Below are 25,008 nucleotides of genomic sequence, written 5' to 3' on the forward strand. Positions count from 1 at the left end.
GCACACATTTGCAGCACTGCACTGGTTGTTTAAGCAGTAGTCGTGACTAGCTCGTTGTGACATCACAAAGGGCCCTGATTCCTCTCCCGGATGAGTGACAACAACCCCAACTAGGTGTTATTATTTTTCGCCCTCTGTAACAACTGTAGCTACTTTGCTTTTGTCCCTTTCAAACACATGGAAGGTCCAACAGAGACTCATTTTCAGCAGGAAGATGGAACTACCACTACTTGTATATCTTTTAAAAGTACAGTTTACAAGTACTGGTTTTAGCTCGAAGAGTTACAAGACCCAGCAAGACTGCTGCCTCCGTTTCCTTCTCAGAGGAAACGACAGTACGGTTTTGGTAGGCGTGGCTAACTTTGATGGCTAATGGGAAATGTCGTTCAATACACTGGCGACTGCAGTACGACTAGCTCGACTGCTTCCGGCCAAATTACTCCACTACCCACAAGGCCCCGCCGCTTTGCGCCTGCGCCGTTAATGTTTTTCCATCCATGTGTAGGCAAATCACGTGTAGCGACGCCGTTGTTGATCGTCATGTATCTCCTGTAGCAAAAGCTCCGTGCGAGATTTGCTTGGTTCTCAATACGCGGTTGTTGCTATACTTAGTTTTTTTTTTTTGTTAGCTACTCGTTTGCCTTTCTCACATTTTTTGTACCGAAGAATGAGCGAAAACGATGACATCGACGTCGACAGCGATGTAGGTGGTTTAGTTTCCCTTTCAAAGTGGCTCGTCAAAAAAGCATAACATTCCTGCCAGTCTGCGCTATCTGATCGAGCTAGCTGGCTAAGCTAGCTTGGTGTCTCGTCAAATATTAAGACTCTCGGACAAACATCGAGACAGCTGTTACAGGCTACTTTCAATTGTCGGTTTACACTATGCATACAACCGAGGTTTTCTAATGTAGTGAACACGTGGCGTCGTTATGTAGTGATACGAGCGTTGGTGAACTAAAAAAAAAAAAAAAACCATTAGGACATCATCGAAATTGTTTTGCTGCGCTGTAATTTCTCATTTTACGGTACTGATGCTGGGAGCGGCCAAAAGGTTAACTAAAGTTTGTTAGTAATGTGCAGTTACAATGCCCGAAGGAAGAATAAACATTGCATTTTATTCAATATTTTACTATGTGCAAGTGTTGTGACTTCTATAAAAAGTCGGAAGTGTAAAAAAAAAAAGATATATATATTTCGGTCATGTCCTCGTGTGAAAAACGGGAAGAAGTCCAAATCAAAGTCAGGTTTAAATCCAACTTCACGATTTTATTTTTGAACACAATGCAATGTCCTGTTCAGAATGTTTCTAGTCACGTTGCAGTTGCTCATTTTTACCACAAAGTTTGCGAGAAAATACAGGAAGTCAGTCGTGCACATTGTGTTTTTGAATTTCACGACAACCTTGACTGACTAAGTCGTTGTTTGCCCCGGTGTTTACACGTCCATTTTGACCGCTCCGACTGTAATTGCACAAGTAGATGCGCAATTGAAACGAAACGACGATAACCTCAGATGAAAAAAAGGCGAGCAAACGACCAGAAACGGTGCCAATCACGACTCCCCGTCATAGTTTCAAGATTTGACGATTTCGACGAGAATGACGCGTCCCTGTGTGGCGCGATCAAGGGTGGAGAAACACGTCGGTCGACGTTGAAAACCTGCTCCTCCTGCAGGAGTTAGGTCATCGCGTGTGAATCAGACCTGCAGGTTTAAACTCACTGCACAAACAGTCAAAATAGCGTCGGCGTATTTTTTTATTTATTTATTTATTTATCATTATTATTATTATCATTATCATTTTTTTTTTAACTGCTTCAACGCGTTTATTCCAGTCAATTGCAAAGCTCACGTCGAGATAGATTTTCGATCTGCTCGCATATTTCTCACAGCGACGATTCCCCTCCCCCATGAGTCTAATCGGGGATCTCCGGCTTGATCCTCATATAGCTCCAGTATGCGTGCACTGGTCGGCCGGTTAAACGCACAGTGTTGTACATGAGCAGTATTGGAGGTTTATCTTCGCCAATTTAAGAAAAGAAAAAGAAAAAAAAACCCTACAATTTGCAATTTGTCCCAATTAAAAGCTCATTTTGTTCGATTTAGGTTTAAAAATGTGACTCCTGATCGCCTCAGTGATATTTAGCTTTAAACTACAGTTGTATCTGCAGCGTATTCATCACAACCCTCTCACCAAATGCAGATATGTTTATATGATCTATTTGACATGCAATGTTTGTGCTTGATGCATTGAAATCTGCAGCATTCTGTCATAAGGGGACTTTCTTTCAGTGATGTTCTTTATTATATGTATTTTGCTCAGTGCATCATGTTGCATTCAGTCCGTTTTGCTTTTCTGCCAACACTTGTGGAAGTTTCAGCTCATTTTGAAGCTGCGGGGATGTTTTCTCAGTAACAGCCCCCAAAAGAATGCAACGTCTGCATTTTAAGTTGCTGGCTGATTTCACTAACGCCACTAATCTCGTTAAGAAAATGCAACAAGATGCACGTGCTCATCACTCCCTCTCGTTCCGTGCATGTCAGGTGACAGGCACATTCTGTAACTTGTGATTTTGTTCTGTGTGTTTTGGTGTGTGTGTGTGAAAGTCATTGAAGTTTGCCCGTCCCTTGCAGGCAGACAAACGAGCACACCACAACGCGCTTGAGCGCAAACGCAGGGACCACATTAAGGACAGCTTTCACGGTTTACGGGACTCTGTGCCTGCATTACAAGGGGAAAAGGTGAGTGAGTCAGTAAGTTGGTCAGATTTTGTGAAGCAGGCCCTCGTTGGACTTGAATCCACCTTATCACCCAATCGGGCAGCAAAGCAAACATCTCAAAGAGTTTGCGTTTACTCAGCGGTTCCTCTGACTTCTCTAAATAGGGTTTTGTTTCTGCTGCACAGTCGAAGCACCTTGTGAAACCTGTTGAGATCTTTTTGGCTGAGTGTGAGCACAAGCTATGTAAATTTCGGCAGACGGATGCATTCTGCCACTGCAAACAGCCAGCAAGTGCACATAGTCCATCTACATTCATGGGTGTTGTCAAATTAACGTGAACTACACATTTAATTTAGTTCATTTAATTGCATAACAGGCATGATGGTGCAACAAACAATAATGTGCACATATACAATTTATACCTCACTTTTCTTGAACTGCAGGTGAAAAACAACACAAACAAAGCTCATGTTCTTTCAGTGGAAATAATGCGAGTTAACAACATTTTTGCATCAGAGGGCTTTAAATTTAGCAACAAATGTGACACCAGGACCCCGAGACCCTCAAACTGATGAAGGAAAACTTTAAATAAAAATTGGAAACCTAAATTGGGTATAAGAGGAAGAAGTTAGTTTCACACCATCTTTGACCAAAGTAGTTCTGTATTTTTAAAAGGCCGTGTTATTATGACATGTGCTTGACCTGAGCAAATACAGCGTTTTTCTGCCCCGATTTTTATTTTCTCTCACAATCTTTGCTCCGTGGTGTCAAACAGGCTTCTCGAGCACAAATCCTAGACAAAGCCACCGAGTACATCCAGTACATGCGGCGGAAGAACCATACCCACCAGCAAGACATTGACGACCTGAAGAAGCAGAACACGCTGTTGGAGCAGCAGGGTGAGTGTGGCTGATTTTTCTAGTCCGTCAGTATCCACACGCTGTGTGAATGGGAGTCTGATTCATTTGCCTTCCGTCTACCCGCTGCAGTCCGTGCCCTGGAGAAGGCCAAGGGCAACGGCCAGATCCAGACAAACTACTCGTCTGACAGCAGCCTGTACACAAACCGCAAGGGCAGCGCCGTGTCGGCCTTCGACGGCGGCTCCGACTCCAGCTCAGAATCGGAACCGGACGAGCTGCCCAACAGAAAGAAGCTACGCATGGAGCCCAGCTAGACTCAGCCATGCAGGAGCCCCTCGCCCTCCCCCGACTCCCCAAACAGACTCTTTTTGCCCAGCGCACCCGCCGCCCCCATAACTCCCACCTGTCTGCACTCTGTCCCACCTCCTTGCAGCGGTCCAGGAGACGAGCTGAGGACTCTGTGAAAGAGGTGCTGTCATGTATAAAAACGCTTCTACCTGCATTTTGCGCCCCTCCTTACAAGTGTCACTCAGCCTTTTTGCGGCTCTGTTGCAGCGCCCCCCCGCCCCATAGAGAGACTTTCTGCTCTTTAAAATGTCACAATATTAATTCATAATCAAATGTTGGAGATAAAAAGCTATAAGGCTTTAGAAAAGCCACACGGATGATCCCCTCAGTTGGATTAGTAAGACTTGACAAGCTCCAACACAATGCTAATTAGCCAACTTTGTTCGTTTTAACGTTGATACTTTTTCCAGAACAGAATGTGATGACGCTTGCAAATTGAAAACGACTTTTTTGCGCGGCTAAACACTCCTAATCCACTGAAGGTTGCTGAAGTTTTTTTTGTCTTTGAAATAGAATTGAGCCCTCTTTTATTTATAGTGATGTTCCAAAATCAACTTCTTTAACCTCGTGTCTGATCTTTTTGTCTTGTGGGATGAAGAAATGATGCTGCTGTTAAAGTGAATTCCCACAAGTTCATCCGTTTTAATATCCTATTTGTTTTTAATCAAATTAAATTTGGGTCGAGAAAAAAAAAAAAAAATCTCCCGTAATGGATGCTGAATGTTACGTAATGCAGTTAAAGGGCAGTCCCCTTTGTTTGTTTGTTCATTAAGTTACATTTCGGTGTGTAGTATATAACACTGTATACTCTTAAATGGTGTCAGCTCTGCAGAGAAAAGTCCTGCCCTGAAATATTTGCTTGAACATTTATCCCTCTTATATTTTCCCCAATTTTTGCAGAGGTGATTTAGTGTGTACGTGATCTATATTTGTTTGTTCCATTCCATGGAAATTACAGGTATGTTGTACATACTGCCAACGGTTGTCTTGCAAGTTAAGGCATACCTTTATTATGAGACTATAAATAAAACTATTTTATCCTTTTTGGATGTAACTCTGGCTCGTTGTGTTTTTATTAATATCTTGGGCAGCAGCCCTGGCTGTCTGTTTTGTTTGTTTTTGCATGGTGGCATCAAGTGAGTTACACCAAACCCTCGCTTCTCAGTTTCTTTTTTTCACTTTGACTGAAGCAGGCAGCAAGCTGCGCATAAAAAAAAAACACATGACTTAGTGAAGGAGGAAATGTGAATGTGCATGATGAATTGTTGCAACCAAAGAGTATTTGGTATTTTTTTTTAGGATTTTATGCAGTTTGACATGTTAATTGAAGAATCAAAATAACTTTTCTTGGTGGACAGCATATCGTGTGTTCGCTTTGCCCCCTCCAGGCTCTGGGGTAATATCCCCAGGTTGGTGTCCTGATAGTTTGCCAACAGGAAGCCTTAACCGGTTGCTGCCTGCCTCAACTGGCAGTAAAGTATCACCAATACACCAACATGTTGTCTTTATTTCTCTCATCTAAATTCATTTCTCTCATCTAAATTCAACTGATATACGAACTGTTTAACCCGCTGTGCCCTTTTATTGTTGACTGGCAATGAGCCAAAAGAAAGGGAGGTGTGGAACCATCGATAAACGCCAGGATGACCTTTCTCTACATGGTTGCTGTCATATATTTTGTATATTGTTTTCCAAAACTAAATCATTGACAAATATGCGGCACGAACGCAGTCGTTGTGATACATATGCAAATCAGCGTGTGCCTTCCTGATTCTTTTAAATGTTGGCGTCAGCGTGTTGCCATTTAAACTAGCTCGACCGGCATTTTTGTGTTTTGATCGTTCAACGCATGTTGATCTTAGTGGGCTGGGCCCCGTCTGACACTCCCACTCTTCAAGGATGCAAGTCCTGATGCTTTCACTGTTCGAAGGAAATCCCAGCAATAACGATTCTAACGCAACGTCAAAGACTAAAAACGGAAGGATCACCCAGCTTAACGTCAACGCCATCTGACTACTTTTTAAGCGTCTTGCCATAATTACGGGCGATACGGTGTGTCCCGCTTTGCTGCGTTGCGGCAACCCCTGAAGAAAGCGAAATATCCGAGGGGGCTTTAAATGCAGCGCAAGTGGAAGGCATCAGGTGGAAGTTGGAAGAAGGGGCCATGCCCGCCTGTTGTTGTCATGGCCAAAGAGTACGATGTGCTGTTCAGGCTGCTCCTGCTGGGCGACTCGGGCGTCGGGAAGACGTGCATGCTGCGGAGGTTCACCGAGAGTGAGTTCGACGCCTCTCACATCTCCACCATCGGTAGGTGACGTCGCTTTGGACTCGTCCCGCTCGAGATGTTGAACCTTTGGAGAAGTCGGGACTCGTTTTTCCCCACGTCGGGAATTCTTCTGACGAATGAGTTTTTGAGTTATTGTTGTGAAGTGTTGTTGAAAATGTCCGCTCGCTGAGCCAGCGGGATTAAAGTGCTTCAAACAAAGTCCAGCTGGAAAGTAAGCAACAGCACCCGGCGCAGGATATTAACGTTTCCTCTCATGAATGTGTCCCAGAGTGAAGCATGTGGGAGAGCAGCTCCGTAAAAATGATCACTTAAAAGCTATGGATAATCGACTTGGGTGATATTAAGCACTTCTTCTACACTTAAAGTGTATTCTGAAGTGCTAAAAAAGTATTTATCTCAAACGACGTAGCTAACGACAGTGAACAACCGCAGAAAATGTCTCGGAAATGATGTCACGTGATTTATTGTCTTGACCTCCTGCCAGTTTGAGGAAGACTCTGTAAACAACCCTTTTCATTTAACGTTGTTAAAGAGCAGCGTGTTATACGATAAGAACCAGAACATTGACCAGTTAGACACCAACACTTGGATAGAATCAAGTCAAGTTCACCTGCCAAGGTTGCAGTGCATCTTGGCACACAATCAGACGTTTTGTACAAAAAAAAAAAAAAAACAACAACCCTGAATATCCCCTTATGTTTTGTAAGTGGTGAATGTCAAAATGAAAAAAGAGGGCAAACTGGAAATTTGAAAATCCATCGCAGACGCTTTTTTTTTTATTGTTAATCCTGTTCTCAGCTGACACAAACAGAGCCGGTGTGCTGCCTGTCTCATATAAAAACCTGCTGTCGTTTGTTGCTGTGTGGATGGGAACTGCAGGGTTTTTTACGAGTCTTGCATGTTTCAGCCTCCTCACACTGGGATTATTTTATTATATTATCCCCCCCAGGTGATTAGTTTCCAAATGGCTTTGAAAGATGTTTTTAGTCAAACCAAACAGTTGGAGGATGTTTACCTTGGCTCTCTGTCAAGTTTTTCAAGAGTTTCTGGCTCTTTGCTGTAAAGGCAAATATTACCTGAACCTGATAAGTTTTTGGCTTGTGTTATCTGGGATGCTGACCTGTTTTCAAGGTTTGAGAGAAAACCATAATTCACATTTTACCCTAAATTTAATCATCTAGATGTTTACCCACTATCTGCAGTGCTTGCTCGGCCTTTATGCCTACGTGAAATAGTCTGTTCAAGAAAAGAGACCATTGAAGACCAGAACGTTACCATAACATTTTCCACCCAGTCGGCCCTGAATAGTGTATTTCTGTCTGTTGTGCTTTAGGTTTTTATCTTTTTCAACAAAACACATTTGCACATTTCAGGATTAAATTTAGCTGCAGATATCATTTATAATACCAACCAGGGATTAAAAAAACACACAAAAAAAACACAACATGATTATGCCATGTACCTTCAATATTATGTGACTTTAAAAATGAAGTTTGGCTTTCTTGGAATCTTCAGTGACGTATTTTGTTTGTTGTCTTGTGAGTTGCAGTCGCAGCTTCGCTGTCGTTCACATGTAGACAGCTGCTTTCACGGTGATTTACAAGTTGACGGCAGAGAAACACTGAGACACTGTTCACCGTTCCTCTGAACGACATCCATTAAGTGCTATAAATAAAATGCGAGGAAGATGGCACAGAGCAGCGTTTATTCACCAGCCAGTCAGAGCTGCCGCAGTGGTTCTGCTTTGCTGCTGTTTCACAACCAACTGCTGTCTTCTTCTTCCCAACTTCTGCCATCATTTGTTTCTTTGAAGCCCAGCTCAACTCTTTTTTTTTTTTTTTTTTTAATCTTTCAGGAGTTGATTTTAAAATGAAAACCTTGGACATAGACGGGATCAAGGTACGAGTACAGATATGGTAAGATCTTATCATAGTGTACCTACTTTACATTTTCCCTCTGGCGGAGGTTGGTTAACAATGTGCGACGCCCCCTGATGACTCTTTGTTTGTCCCTCTGTGCAGGGACACTGCTGGTCAGGAGCGCTATCAGACTATTACCAAACAGTACTACAGGCGAGCACAGGTGAGCTGTTCACCAAGGCAAACTCATGTCCCACTGTAGCGTTGCGTCGCTAATTGTCCTACTTGTTCAGGGTATCGTATTTGTGTACGACATCACGAACGGGCCGTCCTTTCAGCATCTGGCCAAGTGGGTCAGTGACGTGGATGAAGTAAGGCCACCGACACTCTCGTCCTTCAGCTCAGAGTGGCCTCACGGTGACATGTTTATGTTTGCTGCAGACTCAGTAGCAGGGAACTGTGCCTTTGTTTCATCATTTATTTATCCATCTATTTATTCTGTTTATTTTTGCCCTTAGTTTGTGCCAGACAAGGTGCAAAGGATCATGGTAGGAAACAAGAGTGACGAGGAACTCAGGAGGCAGGTCACCAAAGAACAAGGAAGCAAGGTCGTGTGTGTGTGTGTGTGTGTGTGTGTGTGTGTGTGTGTGTGTGTGTGTGTGTGTGTGTGTGTGTGTGTGTGTGTGTGTGTGTGTGTTTTGTACATCACGTCGTCGAAAGTGTGGAAGAGGGCTCAGCAGATTTCTGCCTCTAGTACAAATGTTCTTTACAATCATATGTGCTCTTTGTGACATCACGTAGGGCCCTGATACCTCTCCCAGATAAGTGACAACACTCCCAATCACGTGTTTCTTTTTCCGCCCTCTATAACAACCAACCCAATAGCTACTTAGCTTTTGTCCCCTTTCAAACACATGGAAGGTCCCACCGAGACTCATCCTCAGCAGGAAGCTGTAAACAGAGGGTATAAAAGGTCTGAGGATGAACCTTGACTTTGACATTGCTGTTGTCTCGTTTCCCGCAGCTGGCTGAAAACTACGGGATGGAATTCTTTGAAAGCAGCGCTTCAAACAACAGCAACGTCATTGAGGTGGGTTCCAGCTCCGCCACGGCGCTGAATGAGTTCTTTATTGGAACAGAAACGTGCGTGAGTATTTGGCAGGGGGCCACGCAATGCACTCACATTCTTCCTCTTTCGTCCCAGTCGTTCACGCGTGTGGCAGAACTGGTGCTGCAGGCTCACAAGAGAGACGTCGAGTCCCTGTTGGGTTCTCTGGATGATTATCTGGATCAGGTCGATCTAGAGGGGAAGAAGGGCCTGGACGGCAACGACAACGTGCAGAAGACCTGTGCCTGTTAGGACAAAGGCTCAGTCATCAGCATGTGAACGAGTATTTTGTCATTAAGGATATTTATCACCTTCTATGATGCTGCAGGAAAGGAAAATTCTCAGTTAGTTTAATCTAATTTCAATTTTAAAATAGAGGCGATCAATGGGAAATGCAGTTAGGCGTAATTTCCAGCAGAGGGCGCACTTGCCTCGTGATTAAGCAGACCTCAGTGGCGTGTTGGGGGTGTGTAGAGCCAATCAAATGACTGCGTTCTACCAGCTTTTCTTTCAAAAGTGAACACACAGGATACTAATTCACACATCATGAGGATCCCTATGAAAAATGCATCAGGCAGCAACCATTATACACTACACACTAAAGCCACTAAAGCCGGGTAGCGAAAATATCAAAGATGAATTATTAACATTTCAAACGAAGCGGGGAATGATTCATATGCACGCTTGGTATGTTCTGTGACCTTCCTGGATGCAAACACTGATTATTTATTTACTCTCCTGGATGTATGTGTACTGTTTTGTTTGATGGCTGCGACCTGCAGGCCGAATGCCGACCGTATGGTGTGGTGTGTACCTCAGCATCGTCACGTGGCCTCGAGCCACATTTTCAACTTTGATGAGGTTCCAGAGTTTGTTTGATACTCAAGGAAAAACGATAAACTAGAAATATACAAGTTAATAAATTCTAATTTTTGCTATTGAAACCCACAAGTGAATTGAGTACTTGTATTTGTGGTCGATGACATTTACTTTTGGTGTTAAGTTTCCCCCGGGAAGAGTTTGAAGCGTAGGTTCATTTATATTTCACCGCATGCTACATATTTGATGGAGGTGAAAAGTGATCCGTGTCACTGAGATGCCATGATGCTAAATGTTGTGGTACGTGTACGCAGCTTCAATTAAAGCTATTTTTGAAATTAGCCTTTTCTGCAGGATGCTACTTAAACTTGCTGATGTGCAAATAAAGGATTAGCACGTCTCTGGAGTTGAAAGAAAAACTGAAACCCTGGCGGAACACACAGTGAGATGGTGCATTGGCTTTGTTGGCGGCTCATGTGGTCTTCCAGCAGTTATTAAAGTTTTAACTGAGTATTGCATGTCCGGTGCGGATCGGTTTCCCGCCATCCGACACCCATGAAAGCAGTTTTCCAGCCCCACCGGGGTCGGTCAGTCAGCCGCACAGTCGGGGGACGGAGCAGAGTGGGACGCAGGCAGGCGCTGAGATCCCGTCTGCCTCCAGTGTGGAAGCGCAGGGCCTGAGATGGCGTTCATCGCCAAGACGTTCTACGACCTGAGGGCCACCACGCTGGAGGGGGACTCGGTGGATTTCAACGTGTACAGGGGGCGCGTGGTGCTGATCGAGAATGTGGCGTCGCTCTGAGGCACCACCACCCGGGACTTCAGCGAGCTCAACCGGCTTCAGAGCAAGTACCCCCATCGGCTGGTGGTCCTGGGTTTCCCCTGCAACCAGTTTGGACATCAGGTCTGTTGGACTGGTTATGAACCTAAATTCCAAATGGTTTTGATATGTAAGCGAACCTTGTTGTCTCTGGCTATGTTGATTTGGACTTAAAAAAAAAAAAAAAAAAAAGTCAGCTCAAGAAAAAATCATTTTGATGGCTTTTGCCGAAAAAGAAATGTCGTGTTAATTCTCTTAATTAATTCCTGCAATTTGTCACCTTTCATTTGGCTTTTAAGCGTCTGGTTCGGTGTCTTAAAAGGTATTTCTGGGTAACATGAAGTACTTTCTACTTTGCAGGAGAACTGCACCAATGATGAGATCATGAATTCCCTGCAACATGTGCGTCCGGGCAGCGGCTTCCTGCCCAACTTCACCATCTTTCAAAAGTGTGACGTCAACGGAGCAAACACGCATCCGGTCTTTGCCTACCTGAAAGACAAGCTCCCCTATCCAGACGACGACCCCAACTCCCTCGTGCAGGACCCCAGGTTCCTGACCTGGAGTCCCATCAGCAGGACGGACATCTCCTGGAACTTTGAGAAGTTCCTCATCGCCCCGGAGGGGGACCCCTTCAAGAGATACAGCAGAAAGTTCCCGACCATCGACACTGAACCCGACATTCAAAGACTGTTGAGATTAACTAAGACCTAAGAATAGCCCCCACCTCCATATGGCTTTGCATTGTTCATAGTCACAGCTGGTATTCTCTGCTCCACACGTTGAAGCCTTATTTAATGAAGATGATATTCTAAAAAAATATAAGGGGATTTTATCTGAGGTCTCATAAGCGCTTTAAACTTTGTGGGGAAGGTAATTCAAGATGTGCAAAATTCACAATAAAGGTACAAGTTTAAACGGACTCTGGTGCATTTTATTGTCTTGTCTTACCGCTGTCTTACCAGCAGATGGTGCTGCAGATTAGATCATACGCACGGATAAATTTATACTCCATCCTTGTGGGAATTAAAATTCACCCCACATACTCTGTCTCAGGATCTCTCTACTGTAATACAATGCATCACTTCTGCACACTGAGCTGACGGCATATGCGGTGATGGGCCAGTTATAAAAAAAAAATTGTCTGCATCCGAAGGTTGAAGAATATAGCTGCTGTCACATCTAAAATAGCTCAGTGTGGACAGAGTAATGAGGCTTAAAATACAGTGGGGCTGTTGGGGGATTATAATGCGTGTTGTCGTTTCACTTACACCCACCAAAAACCTCCCAAGATTCCTTGCTGCCAATTCTTCATCGTGCTGATTCATGCGTCATTACTTGCAGAATGTGTATGCATTAAAAAAAAAACAAAAAAACAGCAATGCCACTGTTTTTTTCCCCTCCCTATTTTTAATTTTAAAATTTAAATTTAAATGTGCATCATTATTGTTTGCAGAGTCTGCAGATTAGCACAGGTCTACGCATCCCTTCACATCCACAGCGGCTGATAGTTCCAGCTGTAGGCTAGAGCAGGCACTCTCCTAATAGTTTTGGCATCTCGCCAGAGTTGGGGCAACAGCACTTGACACTGTTTGATTTTGGCTCATACATGGCCTGACAAATTGTCAGGTCATATGACGTTTCAAAATGACACACAAGAATTGCTGATTGATAGGACGACTAATTATCCTCCTCTTGATGAACTGTTTCACAGCCTGTAGACATAAAATGAATTTGTTTATTCTTTCATTTTTGTTATCAGGAGTGCATATAAAAACCAGTCACATTGGACATCAGTGGCATTTCAGGGATGAATCGCTGAGTTCAATTCTGACATTGAAAAATAAAGAAAAAATAAAATGAAAACAGTTTTGTTTGACAAACTGGTGCATTTTGATTCAAATAATTCACATTCACCCAGGCTTCAGTGCTCTCATGGTACTGAGTGCACGGCAAGCGCTGACAAAAATGGAAGCCCAATGGAGATTTCAACATGTGAGCAAACTAGGTCAGCATTATACGATCACATTATGTGGTTAGCCAATTTTAAAACTTTGCAACTGTTACACTTAGCCGTAAATGAGCCCCCTATTTCACAGGCTTTAACGACCCAATTAAATTCCAGGTCACTGCAGTACAGCACTTGTTATTTTTCTCACATTAGATGTGAACCCAATACCGATATACTTTAATTATCATGTCTTGCATTAAATCTATGTCTTTTTAATCCATGATATCGCCTTACTTATAGTGGTCAAACAATACCTTGCAAACGTTAATCACAATTGTCCTGTAAGCAGCTGGCTATTTGTATGCACACATTTTTCTCTCCGTCTTGAAAATCCCACCTTGACACAAATCCCTATTTTGTGCTGTTCCACTTGATCTCACATCTTTCTTATACCAGCTGTGACGTTAGGTCACGGGCGGGCAAACATTTTGACTGGTTCTAAAATTTGACAGAGCAGGAGCAGGAGCAGATGGATGGAGTGTTTCGATGACCCACCTGAAAGGAAAGAATTTTTTTGTTGTTGTTGGACATCCCAATGTTGCGTTAGATCATGAAACCCTGAGCAGGCCAGAACTTAAAACAACAATACAGCCGCCTCCAAAGAACTCTACCTTCACTGTATATATATATAAATAAATAAAAAATGCTTATTCATAACCACCAAAGTGTGTATAACTCGATACATTAAAGATAAAGTGGTAACAGGTTACCACTGTTACTAACGGTTCCCCTGAAACGTTCCACACTGGGCTTGCAACAGGCAGAGTTCCTTCCTCGCTCGCCCCTCCCCTCCCCTCCCATCCCCTCCCCTCCACAGGTGAGCGCTGTTGCTACGGAGACGTTTGCTTTGCCCCCACCCCTCTTCCCCAAACCCTTCTCGCGAGACTCGGGGGCACAGAAAGCGAGGGAGTGAGAGAGAGCGAGCGAGTGAGCGAGCGCGAGGGAGAAGGGAGGCTGCATGAATGATCTCATCCCTCCAGCAGCAGCAGCAGCAGAAGCAGCTGCAGAGCGCTACTGCGACGCGGCGAACCGAACTTTTTTTTTTATCCAACTTTTAACTTATTTTTTATTTTTTGGGGGGAGGAGGAGGGAGTTCCCCGGCGGATGAAGACGTGTCCACGGCGTGAGCCGCCGCTGCTATCATAGGGGGGGAAAGGGGAAGGGCGCTGCGCAGTGTTTTCTTCTTCTTCTCTCGTTTCGGACTTCCCAGGGAACCTCCGGTACGAGTTGAGACAAAAGGAAGAGAACGGGGGGAATCATAGAGAAGAGCCAGAAGAGCCTGGTGTCGCGTGACATCCAAAGGGGGTTCTCGTGGCAGGAAAGAAAAGGTGAGTCGAGGCGGCAACGCGGATCTGCTCTGCTCTGCTCTGCTCTGCTCGCTCGCTCGCTCACGTGGCGTCAGTTCCACAAGGTGTCTTTCACCCCACCGACACCCACATCTGCTCCGTGGACTGTGCACGTCGCGTTCGCGGTTGCCACCGTCGCTCGTGTTTTGTGTTGAGTCGGTGTTGTTGCTCTCAGTCAGGCGGACCCAGAACCCCGCTGGAAGGAACGCTTCTGCCCCGAATGTCAAAAAAAAAAAAAACAAAACAAAAAAAAAACAACAACCTGCGAACGCCCGCTGCGTCGCGTGTAACATGTCAAGGGCACGGCTCGTGTTGCTTCACAGGTGGTGGCGTTCTCACAACACCGCACCGCACCGTACCGTACCGTACGGTAACTGCACGGTGCGGTCTTAATGTGAAACTGACTGTCACGTTCCTGAACGGTAAATAAATACGAAATCTTCTCCGCCCCCCCCCTGAAACACGCCGGTGTTGTTGCCATGCGAGCAGTGATTTGAAGACCGGTGATTTCCTGAGGAACACCTGCCTGTTTTCAGACAACAATGTGCTGGTCGTCCTCGGGGCTGTTCAGAATGTTGAATTAATGTTTAACGGGCCCAGCCGCTGGTGTGTCCATGGACGAAGGGCTGACAAAACCAGCTTGTTTGTCCTCCTCGCCTGCTGGTGTATATGTGGGGCAGATAGATAGATAGAGAGACTGAACACCAGGGCATTGTTGAGGAACAATCAGGCTTGGCAATCACCCAGAGTTCCAAAAAAAAAACCCTGAATTTTAAGTATTGGGCTCGACGTGAACCTCCACCAGTGTGGGCTGGTAGGGAAGTGAAAATCAAAAGTGCTCGCCTGTAACTGGATTACGCCTCATGTTCCAGTAGCAGTCCTCATTGGAGTTGGATAACTTGGCATGAGTCAGGTGAAAAAAATGGGGAGGAGGGGGCTTGAGACTTCAGCTCCTGGCAAGGATCAAGGATTGTTAGCATTCTTGATAGGATTAGCTGACCTGCGGTGGGCATGACTGATCATACAGCTCCGCTCTGGCCGTTAAAAGCTGGGCGAGTGGAGCCTCAAGTCCCGGTTTGTTTCATTTTCTAAATCGCGGTTGCTTTTCCACACTGGGCCGCTCCCTTGCCTTTATCTGATAGGATTCGGCATGGGGAGTGAATTTAAGGCAAATGCGGCAGCTTTATGTCACTGCGGGGGAAGGCATATGTGCTCTGTTTTTATCTGGACTGCCACAGAGAGCCCACAAGTCAGCATTAGTGCTGCTGTCAAGACACCGCGTACCATTCATGTGTTTTTGCACGAAGGGTTGGAAAAAGCAATATCACCCCCGCTTTTTCTTTTTTTAAATGTTGCCGTGTGCTGCTCATGAATACAATTTCAATGAAATCAATGGTGTCGTATTTATCCCTTTAAATGATTGTTATTTTTGCAGTTCATTAAATTGCAACAGGCAGAACGCTTCTCATGTTGTTGACAGAGCACACCTGGTCAGCCTGGTGTAGACCTCCGTAACTTTGGTTGCCTGCCCAGCGCCCTCTCACGAGGACACGCCTGTCCACTCCTCTCTTGCTTATCCTGAGTTCTCCTCCTCCAACAGTGGTCATTTTGCTGCCTCTGCCATAACGGCATTCAAAGGCAAAGCTCACTGGCCAGCTGATGATGGCCAGACAGGCAAGAGACGTTGACGTTTGCATTTGAAGTGTTGCCGTAAAACAAGACGTGTTGTGTCAAATCCTGGGGAGGAAAAAAAAAAATCATTTTAAAACTGTTTTTTTTAGGTTGAAAAAATAGCAACACAATATTGCATTACACAACATTGCAGCATTAGATTTCTCAGAGTGTTAGACCTCCTCCCCCACCGTTCACGTCTGAATGACAGTGTTTCTATTTTTCACATTTTTGCATCATATGTGTTTCCGTGCACTAACAATTGTTTTTGTGCTTTTTATTAACGTCATGCTCTCAGAGGGATGCTTCCTGTTGCTAAGTTGAGCTTATGTTTCTATTGTCTCCTGTGCATTGGCTCGTGGGGAATAGCTTGGGCAAAGATAAAAGACAAACAACAAGCGAAGCATTGTTCCGCCTTATAATTTGCAACTCTGGAATGTGGGGGCTGCAATTATGCTAAGTGGCCATCATGAAATGCTTGGATTAGCTGTTTTTCTGACAAATTATGGGATTATTATGATGAGACTTTTTCAAGTATGATGAAAAACATATTTTATTTGTTTCAAATGTGCGAAACATTGCATATTTTTAATTGTTGTTTCACGCACTCTGGGGTTTGAGGTTAGGTAATTTTGTGGACTTCCTGATCTCACCTCTCGGAAATGTGCTCCACCACCTGACTTGTCGTTGTCGAGACCTGCCCACCTACTCTGGCTGTCTGATAACAGACCTGCCGACACATCACGCAGACCTCGCAAGATCGTAGTGTATCATTTGGAGAACCAACGTGACCAATGCCAGCCGCAAGGCCACTTTCTTCATGTTTGCTCAAGCTGCGACAGACCCTGAAATGAGTCACACATTCATGGTCGGACGCGACCGTCGGTGAGAGCTCAAACGAAACAAAACCAGAGGGAAAGCTAAGCTTGGTCTATTTCAACACGGCCGATATTTCCAGACCGGCGTGACTCGGTTCCGTTGTCAGAAATCTAATGACCTGGTGTCGTCCATTGTCTTTCCTGCTGCTGACTGAGTGGATTGATGAGTTTGACTGTAATGAGGTGTGACCTCGAGGGCCTGAGTTTCCTGCCCGCTAAACTGTCGGAATGCTCCGTCTTTGTCTGGAGCGGACAGTCCACTGTATATCGGCCAATGGGGGAAAGCTGAGGGCTCGGAAGCTACAATGGCGCTGATGTAATCCCCTTTCAGAGCGCTGCGCACAGAAATGTGCGCAACACAAAAGAAAGTTCCCCTCTTTTCCACCCCATCTGCTGCGAAGTTTAGGGGTGGAGTGAGGGGGATTCTCTGACCTTGTGTCACAGACTGGTACAGTGTAATTATCTATGTAGGGGCTTCAGTGACATGCATGGTGAAGGCCAGATATGGTTATAGTTCGTCCAGGCCATGTCATTAGCATTAGACTCCTTGTCCAGATATAGAAACAAAATTCATTTATTGGGCCTATAAGTGTTTGTCTCTGTTGTCATTGGTGGCAAGACTGCGGGTGCGATTCCCTGCCCGGGTCATACCATAGACTATGAAAATGGTACCCATTGCCTCCCTGCTTGGCAGCGTTCAAGGTTGGACTTGGGTTGGGTTATATTGCCCAATGGTTCCTGAGCGTGGTGCCGCTGCTGCACACCGCTCCCTCAGGGGACGAGTCAAATACGGAGGACAAATTTGGCGGCCGTCGTAATGTGACAATCAGTTGGACTCTAACTTAAATATACCCCTGTCATCAACGTAGTAATTGGTCTACAATGACCTATACCTGCACGCCCAGCAGTTGATGTTGAGCATGTTGAGTGTTTGCTCCTCCCAGTATTACCAAAAACAGTTTGGTCTTGATCTACCACTAGCCAGTTTTGACCAGTGTCAAAACACGGAAGGTGTTGAACATTGGGGGAGATGCCTGGCATTGAGGGAGAGTATGCCAAACCTTTTCCTGGGAAATTTCCTGGGAAATTTAAAACCCAGGAGCAGCAAGGACCGGATGTAAATTTTCCATGAGTGCCCAGTCCAGATTTGAATTAACACTAGGACGCATGAGTTTTATACACACAGTGCAAGTGGAGAGAGAGCCCTTTTTTTCAGTTCGTACCTTGTCGGTGTAAGGTTTTTGCAACATCTCTCCCGCTAATATTCTGCTAGTTCATGCCTTGAAACCAGAATCAGCAAAGCCTGAGCCCACGTGGATGCAAAGATCAGTCCAAACGGCGTCCCCCTCCCCCTTGTCTGCACCCACCTGGACTCGTGGGACACGGCAAAAAAGATTGAAACGACTAAGACGTCTTGACAGCCAAACGCTCGGTTAAACGAGCTTAATGTGAGAGAAGGTTAAAAAAAAGCAAAAGCCTTTCCTTAATGAAATCAGGTGTTCTCAGGATGATGCGTCGCTGGCGGCTACCTCCGCTGCCAGCCGGCGATGACGTGCCGCTCGCTGTTGTCTGGACATGTTTGCCAGTTGCAACATTGTCTGCTGCCGTCTCTCTCTCGCTCTCCCCGCAGCTGGCGGCTGAGCGAGGGAAGAATCCAAACATTGAGCAGCCGAGACGCAGGCCCCTTGCCCCCCATGCAGGGGACCCGTGTGGGCAGAGGTGGAAAATAATTCCGGATACCAGAAGCCACAGAGGATTTTTTTTTTTTTGAGTCGTTTGCCTCTCCTCCTGTGGACAGAAATCTGAGAAGCAGGCAGGAATGCGCGAGGGCTTGGCGGTAGACAGGTCTGTTCAGCTCGTCCTCATTCCTCTTCATGCTCACTTACTTTTTTTGTGCGTCTTTTTAGTAGTAACTTTTTTTTTTTTTTTTTTTTTTTTGACCCTGTGCAGTGTAGTCAAGTGAGGAATGCTGGCACGCGACAGCAACGCAACGTGAGGTTTTCTCAGAACAACCATTTGTTTAAGTTCCTTCTTTCGGTGAGAACTTGCTTTCTGTGGTCGCACTTAACTTTCCTGCGCCGCACCTCCCTAAAAAACCCCTCCCTCACATTGCTCCGAAATTCCACATCCTCGACTTTGGAAGCAGGGAATCCATTTCCACCCGGCTAGTTCCTGCTTTTGCTCTTTGAGGAAAGAATGAGACCACTGTGAACCCAAGACTCCCTCCGGGACGTTCAAATGATTCTACAAACAAATACGAGTCGGGGACGGACATTCGGTTGTTGCAAATCCTCCCACTGTCTCCTGTAGTTACACAGACTTGTAGCTAAACCGAGAAAGATCCAAGTTAATGTTGGAATAATTAGTCGCAATTAGTGCAGTCTGTAACGGAGTGATGAATGGGGCCTCTGCACCCCCACCCCTTCATGTTGATCCAGGTGCAAAGGGCAGATAGGGCCAGTTAATAACAAACATGGCTGCTTTCCCAGCCTTTCCTCTTTGGTTGCCTGCTTCCTGTGTCGCTTCATTGAAGTGTTCCTGGATCGCCGGCGTGCACCTCGGCCAGACAGGAACTACGCTTGGAAACTGAATAGCCGCCGCGTAAAATAAGGCCAGCGAGGAGTGCACCGGTAATGTGCTTTTACGGAGGCACCTCCGAAAGGCCCAGTGTGTGAAATTTCAGAGCACCTAAAAAGATAATGCCTCCTGTCCATTCATCATTTACAGCATCCTGTCTCTTTTACCTTCAGCATGAAACAACAATATATAAATAAATGAGCAGATTCCCTCTGGGAATCGCAACTATAGGTGTCAACTGTCTTTTTCTCATGTCCTACTTGATGTCACACTTTTCTTAATGTGGCCGTGTTGTAATGCACTGTCACAGCCTGTTAACAAGTAGGTTTTTATATCAATTTAAATCCTTGAAGTATGAAAAAACACCAGTTTTTAACCCCGAGCAACTTTGTGTGGAATTTTCGATTCGGTTTTATGCCAGCCGATCCCAGTCAACGTTTCTGCTTTAGCCTAAATATTGAAATCACGTCCTCTACTTCTTGTGGCAACGGCCTCTGTTGTGAAGTCGGCTGCTGAAGGAGGTACTTGGTTGTCGTTGCCATGTCACTGCTCGCACCTCTGATGATGCAGATGGGGGAGAAATCTCCCTCAGATGTTGGCCACTTGATCGATCCAACCTCCACCTGTTTGTGTGTGTTTGAGTGTGTGTGAGCGTGCCTGCGGTGGCTTCATATGTATTTTTCACCCTCCTTTCAAGAGAGACATTAACTTGCTGCAGCTGACAAACCAGCCGGGAAGATGCAAATGAGAGAAAACGCCAGTCAAGACGCCCCACTGCTGTGACCTGTGGCGATGCAGTGTCCTGATTACTGCCAGCAAAGGGGTGTGTGTGTGTGTGTGTGTGTGTGTGTGTGTGTGTGTGTGTGTGTGTGTGTGTGTGTGTGTGTGTGTGTGTGTGTGTGTGTGTGTGTGTGTGTGATTGCATTCCGCCTATCTTTGCATCTGTAGCACGAGTGAAACACAAAATTTCCAGCTTTGATGTCGGCTCATTGCCAACGAGGCGTTTTTTTTTTTGGCCCGCTTACTCTTTTGTTGTCATGCAATTTTAAAATTGCCATCTTTGCCGTAAATGTTGAAAGTGCTGGACGGCGGACACCCCGGGGCTGCCACTGCTGGAAGTCCGCCTGCAGAGCTGTGACTCAGTGCGCAGCAGCAGCAGCAGCAGCAGCAGCAGCAGCCGCCGCCTGTGCAGGTTTTGCACTGCGACTCTCAGGCCCGATCTGTGATTTAGCGCCTCGCCTCCGTTATGCAACACGCCCGGACTTATCGCAGTCCAAATGACTCTGTGTGAATTGATTAACTTTTACGGCCCGACCGTTCGAAATCGGACTCGAAATACACCATCCTCCTCCCAGCCACCCCACCCCATGCTGGGCACGTGCCAAAATCAATGGCCTGGAAGTGTGTGTGTGTGTGTGTGTGTGTGTGTGTGTGTGTGTGTGTGTGTGTGTGTGTGTGTGTGTGTGTGTGTGTGTGTGTGTGTGTGTGTGTGTGTGTGACTTTCCTGTGAGTGTTGCAGCCTTGTTACGTCGTGTCACCTCCCTGAAGCCCCTACCAAGCCCCCCCCCACCCACCACCTTCGGGTAAATGACGCTGATTACCAAGGCACACCTGAGCCCTCCGCCGTGTCCTCGCGTTGCTGGGGAGAACCTGGCCGCCCTCCAAGCTCCAGCGGGCTTCTCCAGAGAAATGTCAGAGAATCTCCCTCCCTCCCCCGAAGTCGCCCTGCCAGGATGTTGTTGTTAACCCTGCAACTCACTCTGGCCTGTCTGCCACTCTGGCTACTTCTATTTCTCTACATTTTTTGTATTTCCTTCTCACCCCAACTGGTCATAGGCGGATGATGGCCCTCTGGGGTCTGCATCTGCTCTAGGTTTCTTCCCACAGGGGAGTTTTTCCAGGGCACTTTTGCACCTTGCTTGCTCTGGGGTCCCAGTTGGTTTTTCATCTGATTGCACAAAGCGCTTTGAGACGCCTTTGGATGTGATTTAGAGCTGTGCAAAGAAAAGTTGATTGATTGATAGATAGGTAACAGGGCTCCCGCCAAATTGCTTACTTGGGGCGGTCGCCGTCGTTTTTTTCTTTTTTTTTTCTCCCACTTTTGTAAACTTGAGGAGTTCATTACGAAACCGTTCGGTACGTTGTGTGTGCGAGGCAACCCGGTTAACACAGAGTTTGAGCAAAGCTGCCGTTTTGCCAGTGCGAGAGGTTATCAATCGGCCCTTCACACTTACTCGGCGACCTTCAGTGATTCGGCTGGTTGTGTTTTTGTTTTTTCTTCCCCCCCCTGACTGCGGATGGTATTGTTCCTTCGCAACATTGGAATGGTTTTAAGGCCACCGATGAGGGCAATCCCCATTCTGGCCCCGTCATCCCGCCACCTCTTCATCTCTGCACGTCAGCGAGAACAACATCAACTCCGACCTCCGAGATCGGTTCATCCGAGACGAGCTGGAACTGTGGGATCTTTGGAATTCTTGATTCAATTATCTTGAGGCTTTTAATTACCTTGTGGTCAGTGCCGCTGCTGGTGCTGGTGCTGCTGTGGCTGCAGGGAAGAATGTGTTTCTCCTCCCTGCTCAGCAGGGTCGAGACCTTCTCTCGAGCCATCTTGCAAAATAAAAAAAAAAAAAAAAAAAGCCTCATTCTCAATCCTGCCTCGACTTGTCCAGTTAAAGAGAAGAGCGCGCTTGAAGAACGTGTTATTCCCAGACATTCCATGGCTAAAAACACCATGTCAACTCATTTAGCCCCCATTGTGTGTTTCAAAGATCCTGAGAAATCTGTGTTTTTGTGGAGAGAATTCCTCTCGTTTCCGCCCGTTGGATTTTTCAGTCGGTGTGCGTTGCTGTTTTAGCGACGGATGCCGAGTCGATGTAGCCCAAGCGCAGAGCCTGTAATTTCCCCTCCCAAAACACGTGATTACTATCACAGCTTTAAGCTGCGCCTGACTTTACTGTAGTAAAAGGTGTCTTTGGTATTCTGCCTCCGTCACCCTCTGTGCTTTGTTCCCTACCTGGGTAAATCGGGCAGAGGATGTGAGAGGACAGGCCGGTGGACCAAAGCCAAACATCACAAGCATCTGTGAGAATGTGTCAGGCCGCCGCCGACTGACCTTGCCAGCGTAAAACCGTTTTACACAACGACCAGAATGTTCTCACCTGAGGCCTGGTGCCACTCAGGACAGGATGTGATTAATATATTAGAGGTCCCACGTTTCGGCTGGAGGAAATGTTTTTTTTCTAATGGCAACATGAGAAATGAGAAAACCATTTGCTGCTTTCTGGAAACGGTACCCAGTGCTGATAACCAGCCCTTTGTGATGTCACAAGAGGGACAGCTACTTCTTTCAGGCGAAGGACAACAAGCCTTTGTTGTGGAACTTGTGGTGGTAGGTAGAACAAAACAAAATCAGTTCTAGCAGGAAACTGGAGTAAAACCTGGCTGGAGGCTGTAAACAGAGGGCTAACATTGTCATTTTCTGGAGATGTAGTTTTTTTTTTTTTTTTAAATCATCAAGGCTGCAGAAGAAGAAAATTGGAAGAATATGGATCTATTTAACAGCGCAGCGACCTTCCAATTAGTTCCGCCTCTCTTGACCCCGAGCGTTCAGTCCCAAGCATCATTAATGATCTTCTCCCATTAGAGATTAGCGTAGATGAAAACACGCAATTACCGTTCGAATGAAGATCCATGTGTTGCTTGTTGCAACGATTTTCAGGAAGATTATGGAGTGCTCCTAGACGACTTCCCCTTTCTGTGCATTAGCCGCCGCTTTGAATGCCCCGCTGGCCTGCAGCCCAGCAGGCACCAGCAGTGGGCAGGGGACCAATCCTGAGTGATGGGCGCGTGCACAACACGTTTTCTGGCAGCGCGTTTGCTTGTGCTTGTGCGTGCGTGCGTGCGTGTGTGACCACTGGATGCCCCCAGCTTCGAGCAACTGGCTTGGCACACCAACGTGCGCCCTGACACATCTGAAGCCCGGCATCTGCACCGCATCCTCCAATCAAAACCCCAGAATCTGATTGACAGTTTGATTGATGTTGCTGACCTACATTTTTAAATCCTGATTCAAAGTTTCCTACATCTCTTCTGCAACTCTACTGCTGCTGCTGCCGGCAGGGATGTGACACTGATCCAGTGGAGCATTGAAAACCACCCCGTGCACGCGAGACACTGGCCTGCTCCGATTTATTTCACGAGTCGCGAGCACCCGTGATCCCAGGATGAGGTAATGGCGGGCTCGTGAGTGCAAGTGCGAGTACGATTTCCCTCCTCCAGCGGCTGAATTACTGACGGCAGACACACACAAGCTCCCCTCCTCCAATCACCAACTGTTGATTACAGATCGCTTCTGTTTTAATCCCCAACTGAGGAGGCGCTGCGAGTTGTCTTGTTAAAAAAAAAAAAAAAGTTCACCGGGAGTGTGTTATAATTTTGTGGCAATAAACACCTCTCTGGCCGAGCCCGCACCTAGCCGTGAAACAAGACGCGCTTCCAGCATTGCTCACAGTAGGTACAGCGTTAAAAAATAAATAAATAAAATAATAATAAAAAACAGAAAAAAAATAGCTCTGCATATTTTCCCACTTCAAAATAAGTTGCAACAGTTCACTACTATAGCAGTAACCTTAAGGGTGTTGTATTTAAATGCATCAGTGCCAAGCCAGGAGTCTCCCTACATGGACTTTTATTGGCTGTGCCAGTAAAAACAGAATGGTTGGATGCGTGCTTTGGAAGTGACTGCCGTTCCCTTGTAACATTCCTTCATAAAACACAAATCCTGATTCACCTGAGTTGCGGCGCACTGTCTGGACAAGCTGGCAGAAGGTTGGCGGTGTGCCCGAGTGGAAAGCGTTGACGGTGTTTTCTCCGTGTGGGGCAGGATTAGGGCAGCCCTGCTGTGGTTCCAAAGGTTCTTTATGTGACTGTGGTGCCATCTGATAAGGTTTTTTTGGTGTATTAAAAAAAGTCTGGCCTGACTAAAGTATCCAGTAATGGGAAATAGTTGTCAGACGCCTTAAAAATCTTACTCGTGCTCAGATATAACCTCAAAATACTTGCAGATTTATTTATTTGACTTTCAAAGGTGTAGCTGCATTAGACAGATACAATTTTTTTCTTTTTTCTTTTTTGTTAACAAGAATAATTGCTGTTTGGACTTTGTTTTTCAGCTTTTGTCTTAATAGCAAGATTTACTGCTGCTGGTTTTTTCACTATTAGAGTGGAGCTTTGCACAAAAGTTGACCAATAAACCTGCAGTTAATCACCCCCAGCTCCTTTTATATCATTTTATACAAGTCTTGGATCACTGACATGCAATTGCATTTACTTTCCCCCCTCACTTACTCCAATAGTACAACTGTTTAAAACCTTTCAAAGGTTATAATACAGATGGAGTGCAAACGCAGGATATTATCGTCTTTGGGCTGGTTGGGGAACATTAGGAAGAATCGGTGTTTACCTTTAGAAAAAAGACTGTAATCCCCCACTGGCTTCAAACACTCAATTACTACCTTCTGAGTACAATTTGGCCACCGGTCCACCCAGACACAGCAGTCGTTTTTGGAAAACATTCTGCCAAAAAGACAATGTTCTTTTTGCATTTACTCCATTTTCTGATGGTTTATTTATATTAGCGATAACCACAGAGGCACAGTTGGCATGTGTCATGTTCTCAGTCTGCGCCATTCAGTTTTAACAGTG

At 45.7% G+C, this 25,008-nt stretch overlaps 4 protein-coding genes across 5 annotated transcripts in view; all 4 read left to right on the forward strand.

Annotated features, from left to right (window-relative positions):
* The first annotated feature begins 517 nt into the window (after positions 1 to 517).
* LOC142883475 (protein max-like) lies at positions 518 to 4,980 on the forward strand. Its single transcript, XM_076018386.1, has 4 exons — positions 518 to 703; positions 2,632 to 2,739; positions 3,494 to 3,617; positions 3,708 to 4,980. Exons 1-4 carry the CDS (start codon positions 668 to 670, stop codon positions 3,890 to 3,892), a joined length of 453 nt encoding a protein of 150 aa, XP_075874501.1. The 5' UTR covers positions 518 to 667; the 3' UTR covers positions 3,893 to 4,980.
* A 957-nt stretch (positions 4,981 to 5,937) lies between these two features.
* Positions 5,938 to 9,917, forward strand: LOC142883476 (ras-related protein Rab-15-like). Its single transcript, XM_076018387.1, has 7 exons — positions 5,938 to 6,233; positions 8,069 to 8,129; positions 8,235 to 8,295; positions 8,366 to 8,443; positions 8,591 to 8,680; positions 9,097 to 9,162; positions 9,277 to 9,917. The coding sequence occupies exons 1-7, from the start codon at positions 6,044 to 6,046 to the stop codon at positions 9,430 to 9,432; spliced, it is 702 nt and encodes a 233-aa protein (XP_075874502.1). The 5' UTR covers positions 5,938 to 6,043; the 3' UTR covers positions 9,433 to 9,917.
* Positions 9,918 to 10,274: 357 nt separating this feature from the next.
* Positions 10,275 to 12,182, forward strand: gpx2 (glutathione peroxidase 2). Its single transcript, XM_076018388.1, has 2 exons — positions 10,275 to 10,903; positions 11,180 to 12,182. The coding sequence occupies exons 1-2, from the start codon at positions 10,682 to 10,684 to the stop codon at positions 11,531 to 11,533; spliced, it is 576 nt and encodes a 191-aa protein (XP_075874503.1). The 5' UTR covers positions 10,275 to 10,681; the 3' UTR covers positions 11,534 to 12,182.
* Positions 12,183 to 13,896: 1,714 nt separating this feature from the next.
* Positions 13,897 to 25,008, forward strand: part of LOC142883480 (signal-induced proliferation-associated 1-like protein 1) — a 192,445-nt gene continuing 181,333 nt past the window's right edge. For both annotated transcript variants that reach the window (XR_012926054.1, XM_076018394.1), the window contains exon 1: positions 13,897 to 14,158. The gene's annotated coding sequence lies outside the window, so the exon portion shown is untranslated. The remainder of the gene's footprint in view (positions 14,159 to 25,008) is intronic.

The sequence above is a fragment of the Nelusetta ayraudi genome, unplaced genomic scaffold, assembly GCF_046127955.1.
Source record: "Nelusetta ayraudi isolate G7.1 ecotype Tasmania unplaced genomic scaffold, CSIRO-AGI_Nayr_v1 ptg000007l, whole genome shotgun sequence".
NCBI lineage: Eukaryota > Metazoa > Chordata > Actinopteri > Tetraodontiformes > Monacanthidae > Nelusetta > Nelusetta ayraudi.

Excerpts from the sequence above, each read along its gene's own strand:
- LOC142883475 (XM_076018386.1), top strand. The coding sequence starts at position 668 with ATGAGCGAAAACGATGACATCGACGTCGACAGCGAT. Across the intron at positions 704-2,631 it reads ACATCGACGTCGACAGCGAT|GCAGACAAACGAGCACACCA; the intron begins GTAGGTGGTTTA and ends CGTCCCTTGCAG. Across the intron at positions 2,740-3,493 it reads CTGCATTACAAGGGGAAAAG|GCTTCTCGAGCACAAATCCT; the intron begins GTGAGTGAGTCA and ends GGTGTCAAACAG.
- LOC142883476 (XM_076018387.1), top strand. The coding sequence starts at position 6,044 with ATGCAGCGCAAGTGGAAGGCATCAGGTGGAAGTTGGAAGAAGGGGCCA. Across the intron at positions 6,234-8,068 it reads CTCTCACATCTCCACCATCG|GAGTTGATTTTAAAATGAAA; the intron begins GTAGGTGACGTC and ends TTAATCTTTCAG. Across the intron at positions 8,681-9,096 it reads CCAAAGAACAAGGAAGCAAG|CTGGCTGAAAACTACGGGAT; the intron begins GTCGTGTGTGTG and ends CGTTTCCCGCAG.